The sequence below is a fragment of the Nuphar pumila genome, chromosome 10 (assembly GCF_984573655.1).
Source record: "Nuphar pumila chromosome 10, dmNupPumi1.hap1.1, whole genome shotgun sequence".
In the NCBI taxonomy this organism is placed as follows: domain Eukaryota; kingdom Viridiplantae; phylum Streptophyta; class Magnoliopsida; order Nymphaeales; family Nymphaeaceae; genus Nuphar; species Nuphar pumila.
The window spans coordinates 42386334-42397402 of NC_143258.1; the positions used below are offsets into that span (position 1 = coordinate 42386334).

The window sequence follows — 11069 nt, forward strand, 5'->3', positions numbered from 1 at the left end:
TTTTCACAAGAAATGCAGTTGTTTTTAAATGAAATGGGGATAGAACGTCAACATAGTTGCGTTGCCACACCCCAACAAAATGGAGTAGTAGAACGCAAACATCGCGATCTTTTGAACATTGCACATGCTCTTCTTTTTCAAAGCGGCCTATCTACTAAGTTTTGGGGAGAAAGTATCATGACTGCAACTTTTCTTCTCAACCGTTTACCAACTAATGCGATTTCAAACAAGGTTCCTTATGAAGTTTTATATAATCGTCCTCCAAAATATGAACATCTCCGTGTTTTTGGTTGTCTTTGCTATGCTCACAATATCCATAAAATCAATAAGTTTGATAAAAGAGCCCGAAAATGTATATTATAGGTTATCCATTTGGCCAAAATGCATACAAATTATATGACTTAGAAAACCACATCGTTTTTACCAGCCGAGATGTTCGTTTTTATGAAAACAATTTTCCATACCAAGAAAATAATGGGTCCCAAATGGATGAATCTCATATTGTTTTCCCCTTACCCTTCGATGAACAAATTGCTTCCAATCCATATCCAAATACAGGCATTAATACCAACCAAAGCCATATATCCATCGAACCTCCAATCCAACCTATAAATTTTGAGCCTGCGACCGACCCTACCCATTCTCCAACCTCAATACAACCCGTTCGTCGATCTACACGACACCATTACCCACCTTCACATCTCAAGGATTACTGTTGCCTTGCTCTTTTACCCGAATCCAACAACAATCACAAGAGTGTTGTTCCCTACAAACAAAAAGGAACACGTTATCCAATTGTTTCACGTTTGGATGATCATAGGTACTCTTCAAAACACCATTGTTTTCTCACTAACCTAATTAAGGATTTTGAGCCATCCACCTTCCACCAAGCCATGCAAGATGAGAAGTGGCAAAACGCCATGCAAGCTGTGATTCGAGCATTAGAAGAAAGCAATACTTGGACCCTCATGAATTTACCTCTCGGCAAACATCCCATTGGATGCAAATGGGTCTACAAGATCAAGTATCACTCTGATGGATCTATTGAACGCTATAAGGCACACCTCGTCGCCAAGGGCTATACACAAACAGAAGGGATTGACTACAACGAAACATTTGCTCATGTGGCTAAGGTCACCACCATTCGTTGTATTCTAGCACTTGCTGCTATCTTTAATTGGCATCTTTACCAGGTTGATGTCAACAATGCCTTCTTGCATGGAGACCTTCAAGAAGAAGTCTATATGACTCTTCCACCAGGCTATAGTCGACAGGGGGAGAATGTTGTATGTCGACTAAATAAATCCATATATGGGCTCAAGCAATCTTCACGAAACTAGTTTGCCAAGCTTTCAGATTTTCTCGTCAGTGTGGGATTCCTCCAATCCAAAGCCGATTATTCCCTATTCTCAAAAATCACAGCCAGTGGAAGGATTTTCCTAGTTATCTACGTCGATGACATCATCATTGCAGGAGATGAGTTGCAGAGAATATCACAGCTAAAAGAACTCATCAATGAGCATTTTCGATTAAAGGACCTGGGCAAGCTCAAATATTTTCTAGGAATTGAAGTTACCAAATCCAAGGATGGCATCTTTCTTTCCCAAAGAAAATATACACTCAGCATCTTAGAAAGTGTTGGATATACAGGAGTAAAACCATGTGAGTTTCCCATGGAGCAAAATTTGAAACTCGATAATGAAAGTGGAGAAATTCTCAAAGATCCTACATCGTACAAAAGAATAGTAGGGAAACTCATTTATTTGACCATTACACGACCAGATATAGTTCACTCAGTCCATATTTTGAGCCAATTTATGAATGAGCCAAGGATTCCCCACCAAGATGCAATGTACAGACTCCTCAAATACTTAAAGGGAACCATATCACACGGAATCATGCTGTCATCACAAAGCAAGGTCAATGTAACAGGTTTTTCTGACTCTGATTGGGCTTCTTGCCCAATGACTCGGCGATCCACTACGGGTTACTGTGTTATGATTGATAAAAGCCCCATATCATGGAAGACTAAGAAGCAGACCACAGTATCAAAATCATCAGCCGAAGCAGAGTATAGAGCAATGGCATCAGCATGTTGCGAATTAACATGGATCCGGTATTTGCTTAAAGAATTGGGCATTGGACATAAAGAACCAATAAATCTATGTTGCGACAATCAAGCAGCAATGCACATAGCAACAAATCCAGTCTTTCATAAACGGACCAAACATATTGAGATAGATTGTCATCTCATTAGAGAAAAAATTCAAACAGGAGAGATTTGCACTACCTTCGTATGATCAAAGGATCAAATTGCCGATATTTTTACCAAGTCCCTTGGACAAGAGCAATTCGGTCACCTAACACGCAAGTTGGCCCTCATCGACATAGGAGCACCAACTTGAGGGGGAGTGTCAAAATGGTAACTCTCAAAATGCTATCCTGGACATGATTCTCGGATGGAGCGATTCTGGGAACTGATTTCTGTTACTCTTTTCCTTGATAATCCAAGGATATCGTAGGATTTAAATTAGCAGTTCAAAATTAGCTGAATGAAAGAAGTATCACATTCTTTTTCTGTTCCTTATCAAGTCTCTTAACAGGGTTACACATCAAAACCAATTAATCTGGTGTATTTGATCGGCTTAAGGGACAATGTTGCAGTTCTACAAAACATTCAACAAAAACATTTGAAAATCAAGGGAGCAACCAAAGATGGTGCATGTGTGAGTCCAGTCTAGAGAGAGAGAGAGAGAGAGAGAATTTTAACGCATGCCAAATTATGGTTTTATCTATAAGAAGCCAAATTTAATGTTAATATGGGGGGTTTGCTGAGTTGAAAGCAATCTCATCCGCATGATAAGATAATTGACAACTAAAAGTTACCCCTTCACATTAATAATAGCTACTGCCGAAAGCACACAAGTACTTGCTTTCCAAAGTCCATTCATTGTGGTGTCGATTTATCACAGCCTTAAGTTGAATCCTGTGCCGCCCATGTCCACTACCATCTGGTCTACCTGATCATGATCACATATCATCAATTGTTTGTAGCTGTATTGCCAAGTTGCTAAACAAATAAAAAAAATAATGTTAGCCTAGAGAGAGAGAAAGAGAGTACTAAACAAATAAAAGAAAAGTAATGTTAGTCTAGAGAGAGAACATCATCATATGTTACTGCCATGAACCTCTCTTTTCTCCTGAATTGAAATTCAGAATTGTGCACACGCCACTAGGGGTGGCAATAGGGTGGGGTCGGCGGGTTGGTGGGTCTGGTTGGCGGGTCAGAATACCTCAACACTAACACGACCCATTTATTAAACGGGTCAGATGTGGCAAACATGAACACGACCCATTTATTAAATGGGTAACCTAACACGATAAGGTTAACCCGTTTAATAAATGGGTCGGGTTGACACGACATGGCGACCCGTTTATTAAATGGGTCGACCCGATAACATAGACACGATAACCGACCCCAGTAACCCGAATAACCTGTCTAACCCGAATAACACAAAAAAAATACATATTATACTTTTTTTTTCTGCAAATCTCAATATGGAATTGTACTACCAACATCAACGTAAAATCATAAACATAAAGACAACATCAACATAACTGTCTTACAAGTTACAACCATGCTACAAACATATCCACCAAGTTGTCTTACAATCATCAAGATAAACATAAATAATTAAACGGGTTGACCCGCCCGCCTAACCTGTTTATTAAACGGGTCAAATGGGTTGGCGGGTTGGCATACCCCTAACACGAACACAACCCGTTTAATAAACAGGTTTGGCGGGTTGACCCGTTTACGACATAAACCTGTTTAAGCCAAACCCTAACCCAGCTAAGAAGTGGATTGGCGGGTCGAGTCGGATTTTGCCACCCTTACACGCCACACACCAAAAGTCATGCTTGAATGGAATTGGTCGGTTTCTTCCCTCAAAAAAGTGGGGATTGCTTATATGGTAACTAAAAGCAACAGCCACTAAGATAGATGTACTATATAAATGGGCTTCTGCCAAGTCACCTGACAACAAAACAATCACAAACAACAATCCCAGCCTTTGAAGGTGTCAGTTTATCCTGGTACACATGTTACCCCTAAATATTCTCATTCTGTAGTCTTGAAGACTCGAACTATACCATCCTGAAGCTGGTCCTTTCATTTTGAATTATTTCAACCTTTAGGTTTATTGCAGCAACTATATTACTGTATTAATGATACTGCATTCCACAGCTTAGTAACCATGAGGACTACTACAATCATCTCACTTGTTTTCCTCATTTCCTTCATCCTCTTTCCATGTCCTCAAGGTAGAACTCATCATCGAAGCAAACATTGGCATTTTCATGGTGGACCCCACTCTGCTTCTCCATCCCAACCCCCTAGTTCTGTACCATCTTACTCTCCATATAAGCCCCCTAGCGGTGCACCTTATTACCCTCCACCCCAGCCCCCTAGTGCTGCACCACAGCCTACCAGTGCAGTCTGTGGCGGCATCTCTTCTCACTCTCCCTGCATTCATGATGTAAGGTCCTTTGGTGCCATTGGAGATTCTGTCACCAATGACACTGAGGCGTTCAAGTTAGCCTGGGAAGCAGCATGCCAAGTAAAATCAGCCATTTTACTTGTTCCTGCTGGTCACACTTTCCTGATTTACCCCAGCATATTCTCTGGTCCTTGCCGAGAGGGACTTGTATTTCAGGTGGGTGCGAGTTCAATGAAATGGCTAATTATATAGAGCTCTTAGTAATTCTTCTGAATTCTCATTTGTTTCTTCGTCTTCTAAGGTTGACGGTGTGATGACTCCACCAGATGGCCCAGATTCTTGGCCTGAAAAGAGTAGCAAAAAACAATGGCTTGTGTTCTATAGAATGCATGACATGACACTTGGGGGACAGGGGACAATAGATGGAAGAGGTGAAAAATGGTGGAGCCTTCCCTGCAAACCACACAGAGTATGATACCTCTACACTATCTAGCCACTTTGATATGAAAACACTCAAATATCAATGGGTTGATCAATTTGTTTATGATGCCTGCAGGGTGTTAATGGAACCACATTACCTGGACCTTGTGATAGTCCTATTGTAAGAATCCCATCGCTCGATCAGGGGACTTCAGTCAATACAGAGAGCTGATTGAATGCGATAACAATCCTGTTTTTATTTCTTATGGTACAGGCCATTCGGTTCTTCGAAAGCTCGAATTTCACAGTGAGAGGAGTGAAGATAATCAACAGCCCTCAGTTTCATTTGCGATTCGATAGCTGCACTTACGTTATTATTGACACCATTTCAATTAGTTCACCAGCTTTAAGTCCAAACACAGATGGGATTCATGTCGCTAACACACAGTCTGTGGGAATTTACAACTCAGTAATAGCCTGCGGTAAGCTTGTCTTCAAAAGTTCTCCAACCTCATCCTTGGTTCTCAACTTACATCGTCGAACTCTCTCAGGGGATGATTGCGTGTCAATTGGAGCAGGATGTTCAAATGTTGATATACAAAATGTCACATGCGGACCTAGCCATGGAATCAGGTAGATCCTCGGATTAGAAATGCTAATTATTCTTTAAAAATTATGCAACAACAGAAAGGATTATCTCAAAGAATTTTACAACATTATGGAACTTTTCCACGAGGAAAGATCAACATAATCTTGTAGACTTGTAGTTCAAAAACTTTTTTTGTCACTGTTGGCTTTTTATGTTTAAAATATGTTTTCAATTGTTTAGCACTCTCCCACAAGTAAACATTTGAATCTCAAATTCTCATTGTTGAATAGGCAATGACCATTTAAAATGGAACTAATACTTGGTTTCTTTTTCCACTGCTCTTCTCATGTATGACATTCCACTAACAAAATTCAATTCATATTGAACTCTTCAGCATTGGAAGCCTGGGTAATCACAATTCACATGCTTGCGTCTCAAACATAACCGTAAATGATGCCATCATCAAACATTCAGATAATGGCCTAAGGATCAAGACATGGCAAGGAGGTAGTGGTGCAGTTTCGGCCGTATCTTTCAGAAATGTAGTTATGGACAAAGTCAGGAACCCTATTATAATAAATCAATACTACTGTCTTAGCAAGAAGTGTGCTAACAAGACATCATCTGTGCTCGTATCAGACATCGCTTACCGAAATATAAAAGGCACTTACGATATCCGTAGCCCACCAATGCGATTTGCTTGCAGTGACTCTGCTCCATGTGCCAACATAACATTAGCAGATATTGAGCTCCTGCCTGCCCAGGGTGAAATATTACAGGATCCATTCTGCTGGAATGTTTATGGTGAGACGCAAACTCTCACGATCCCCCCTGTTTCATGTTTACTAGAAGGCCTTCCTGTAAGAACCATAGAGAGTTCAATGGAAAGCTGCTGAACAATTTTATGGACTGATACTATATAGTTATACTTTATGAATATGTAAGTTATGAGCTTCCATTCTGGTGTAAAATCCTAGTCCTACTAATAAAAAGAAACATACGCAAATGTTTAGCTGTAACGCCTCAAAATTTTAACCTTAAAATTTCAGAGAAAACTTTTAAAAAAAAAGTTTTTTTCTGAAATTTTAGGGTAATATTGCCTGTAGTTTACCAATCGATGGAGTTGATAATTGTCTCTGTTTGGAAACTAGTAGCTGGGATAGAAGTGACAGCTGCCAAATCTTGGATTTGGCAGCTACCATCTCCTAGGGGTGGTAGCTGTCGATTCCATGCTTTAGTGCAAATACAATGCCACTTCCTATCCCAAATGCATTAACTCCCAACCCAGCTACCAGTTTCTAAACAGCCACCAGGTGGTAGTTTGACTAAGTTTTTGCCAAATGCATTAACTTCTATCCCAGTTTCTAGATTCCAAACAGATCCTAAAAGATTTGACTACTATGTTTGTGGGGTGATGGTAAAAAATTGAACTAATGTTTAAGATCACCAAACTAAAAAACCAATTGTTCCCAACTACTTTTCAGAAAATCTAAATTGAATCCCACACCAAGTATCATCATCCAAATTAAAGGGTTTTCTATTCCCAATTACCTAGAAGAATCCCACATTGTTTTAAAAAAGTTGGACATTACCCTGTCTGAGTTAGGCAATCATAAGATCCAAATAAGTGGGTATAATAGAAATAGACCATGACTTTAAGGACCATCATTTTGGATGTAGGAGTCGGCTCCATTTCTCACAAGATCCTGACATCCCTGCATCTTTATAACATGTCAGGGAGACTTTGGTTTCATAACCTGAAAGATGTCCCATCAACTTACCACCAATGCATCAAATCTCATTAGGTGACAAATAATTGTTATCTTTGCTGATGATCACCATTAGATTGGCCCAACCTTTGATCCCTAAGTCCAACAAGAAAACGGATATACTATCAGTTTGAGAAAAGGAGAAAACTTTATCCCTAACTACCATATCGACTTCCGGGAACCAATTCAAAGAGAAAGTTGTGGATTGCTCCGAGAGGCCTCGATTCAACAAGTTGGCAGGTCGTATTAATGACTCATATCTCAGGAGTTTTATATGCCCATGATCCTGAGTATGGGATACAAGCCATTCAAAAGGTTAGGCAAGCATGACCAAGGTCGACAAGATCCAATCGAAGTCACCAAGTCCAACCTTGGTGAACATTTGGGATATACATAAAAAGGAAAGGAAATAGTTGATTAGTCAAAATTTTCTGCCAACTTTATTTAGGGAAAAATCACACATTGGGGCAGCAGGTCATCTTGATCCTGAGTCAAAAAGTGAGTCTGATTAAGGTATCAAAACCAAGGTTGTATGTATCGTATCATAACCCGTTCAGGCTCAAAATAAGATAGTATGTATCATAAAAAATAAAAAATTTTGAAAAAAAATCATAAAAAATAAAAAAAAATAGAAAAGATTCTAAAAAATCACAACACAAAAACAATGATGAAATGCACAAAAATGCACAAAAATGCAACCATAAAATCACATGTGAAGCATTTATGTCTTTATGAACTACATGACACATCATCAAATCTCACAAGAAGAATGCAAAACAATAATATCTTGAATGAAGAACATGCCACAAGATTCATCAAAAAGTTGAAAAACCAAGTTTATGAATACTTAACAATTACAAATTATAATACATAACCAAGTTTTGAAGAATTATACTATCAATAATCATTATCTGTTTATTGTTCTTCATCTTCTTCTTTTCCTCCTTCGACAATCAAATTATTTTCAATATACGTGGGGTTTTCCTTATCTACGTCCTGAGCTCCCTCCATGTTTATCCATTGAATGTTTTCTTCATTCAAGAGGCTAGCTTCTTCTTAAACCCATTCATCTAATACATCGAAGTTCTTTGAAATGATGTGATCAAACTGTTCTTTGTTTTACTTTGATGACAAATTTTGTATTTGTCTAAAAAGATAACATGAAAATTTAAAATTAGTTGAGTTTTATATGCATAAAAAAATATTAAATGACATATGGATATGACAAATAAACTTTATAATTTTAAAATTACCTTTGCTACGTGGGGTTTTCCTTATCTACGTCCTGAGCTCCCTCCATGTTTATCCATTGAATGTTTTCTTCATTCAAGAGGCTAGCTTCTTCTTAAACCCATTCATCTAATACATCGAAGTTCTTTGAAATGATGTGATCAAACTGTTCTTTGTTTTACTTTGATGACAAATTTTGTATTTGTCTAAAAAGATAACATGAAAATTTAAAATTAGTTGAGTTTTATACAACAACAACAACAACAACAACAACAACAACTACGCCTTCATCCCAAAACCATTGGGGTCAGCGATATGAACCAAAAAAGAAATTCATTTGGGGTCTTCCACATGAATCCTTTTCCTCCAATCATTTCTATCCAATGCCATGTCCTCGGTGAGGTTCAAAGCATTCATATCTTTTTCTATCATCTCCATCCAAGTCTTCCTAGGCCTACCCCGACCTCTTTTAACTAATATATTTTCCCATTTCTCCAACCTTCTAACTGGAGCATCATTAGGCCTTCGCCGAATATGTCCAAACCACCGTAAACGATTCTCTCGCATCTTATTTTCAATGGATATGACAAATATGAGTTTTATATGCATAAAAAAATATTAAATGACATATGGATATGACAAATAAACTTTATAATTTTAAAATTACCTTTGCCTCAGTCGGAGGTTGTATCAAACATACACGAGGTCAGAGAGCTTTTTGTGCTCTAATATATTTTTTTGTTGCTCAAAGACGGTTTGATTTCTTTCATATCCACTAGCATTGCATGTTTGACTTAGGATGTGACTAACAAAAGCTCTTAGGTTTGGAACATCACTTTTAAACCTAATCCACCACATGTTTGAAAAAACAAGAAAATGAAAAATCAATAACCTAATAATTGATGCAAATCATATAATCAAACAAAACATCATAACTAAATAACAATATGAAATTAAAATTAAAATAGGTAAATAAATTATCTAGGCGCATCGTGGTATTGTTTCACATTGTTGTAGGTCTTCTCATATCGTATAATGCATTGTCATAAATTTTTATTTTCTGATGAATTTGATCTTGAATTCTATAATGAGGGTTCAAATTTTCAATGCAATCCAAGAGACCTTTGTTGACTTCTCTATCCATCATAAATGTAGGAGAGTATTTAAATACAAGATTTAAATAATACATTGCATCATAAAGATATTAATGAAGTTGCCCAGTACACCTATGGTCAATGATGTTTCATATAGACAAATACAATATTTTTTTTTCATTTAAATTATCTCTAATGACTTTTTTTGCCTTATCCATGACCTCACAGAGATAACTCATACCTAGTCTGTATTTGTTGTCAACCAATCAAAGCATCATAACCAAATGTATACTTATTCTCAATAACTTAACACATGAATCCCAAAATTCACTTCTAAATACAATATCTACAATTTCTCTTGGCTTTCTTTTTTGAGAATGAGGATATTCATTTCACTCATCTAAACAAAACATCTTTTTAAGTACACTTATTTTTTACAAGACTCTGTAGTGTCAAAAAATTCATACCAAATTTAGTAATTGTGCTGCAAATCAACATAGCACCATTAATATACTTCTTCATTAAGTTCAAAACCCATACATTAGTATAAATAAATTTTGTAATTTCTTTGCAGCATTCAACTGTTTGTCGTATTTTATCCATGTTGCTAATGTTCTCAAGCATGAGGTCTATCCAATGGGCAGTACACGGGGTCCAAAATAATGATTCATAATTTTTTGCTAGTTCTTTACCTACTGCCCTATAATTCATTTTATTATTAGTAATTAACTATACAATGTTTTGAGGCTGGACATCTGTCATAACTTGTTCAAAAACCCTCAATAATACATTTATTGTTTTTGGCGTATCAGACAAATCAATTGATTTTAAAAACATGATTCTTTTAGGGTAATAAATAAAAAAAATTATCAAAGTTCTCAACTTTCTGTTTATCCACCCATCTTCCATGATGTTACACCTAGTCTCTCTTCCTAACTACCTCATCTCATCACAACAAGCCTTCACTTTATTGACATTATTATCTAAAATCTTTTCTCTCAAAACATAATATGAAGACATCTTCTATTCATGCCCAATATTGGTTATGGCATATGTCATGGCCTGAAAATGAAATGAATTACCGCATTTAAAAGAATGCAAGCATCATAAAGTCATCTTCCAACTGTGACATTCACCTATTTGACTAAATACTGAGGAGTCAAATTTGTACGAATATCGGGTTGCACCCCAAGGAAGGTCCTAGGAAGAAAAAAGCTCCTAATTGAGCCTCTAGCTCTACCTCTTAAAAAACTCATTTCTACTCATCTTTCTCCCCATCCTCTTCTTTTTGTACCCACGACACTACTACTAACATCAACTTCCTACTTCTGATGCTACGCTAGGGGTTGTAGGATCAGAAGTAGGGAGCTCATTTTTTTCCTCTCTGTGTGAAACATACACAATCTTTGCCTCACTCACTCATTTTTTTGACATTTTTCTCTCAAACTAGTAAGTAATTGCTGATATT

The 11069-nt window shown here is 37.3% G+C and overlaps 1 protein-coding gene across 1 annotated transcript; it reads left to right on the forward strand.

Moving 5' to 3' along the window:
* Window positions 1–893: 893 nt before the first annotated feature.
* On the forward strand, window positions 894–6404 carry LOC149826748 (polygalacturonase At1g48100-like). Its single transcript, XM_090018373.1, has 7 exons — window positions 894–1286; window positions 4209–4715; window positions 4801–4968; window positions 5056–5100; window positions 5194–5401; window positions 5471–5552; window positions 5903–6404. The coding sequence occupies exons 1-7, from the start codon at window positions 894–896 to the stop codon at window positions 6402–6404; spliced, it is 1905 nt and encodes a 634-aa protein (XP_089874499.1).
* Window positions 6405–11069: the final 4665 nt, after the last annotated feature.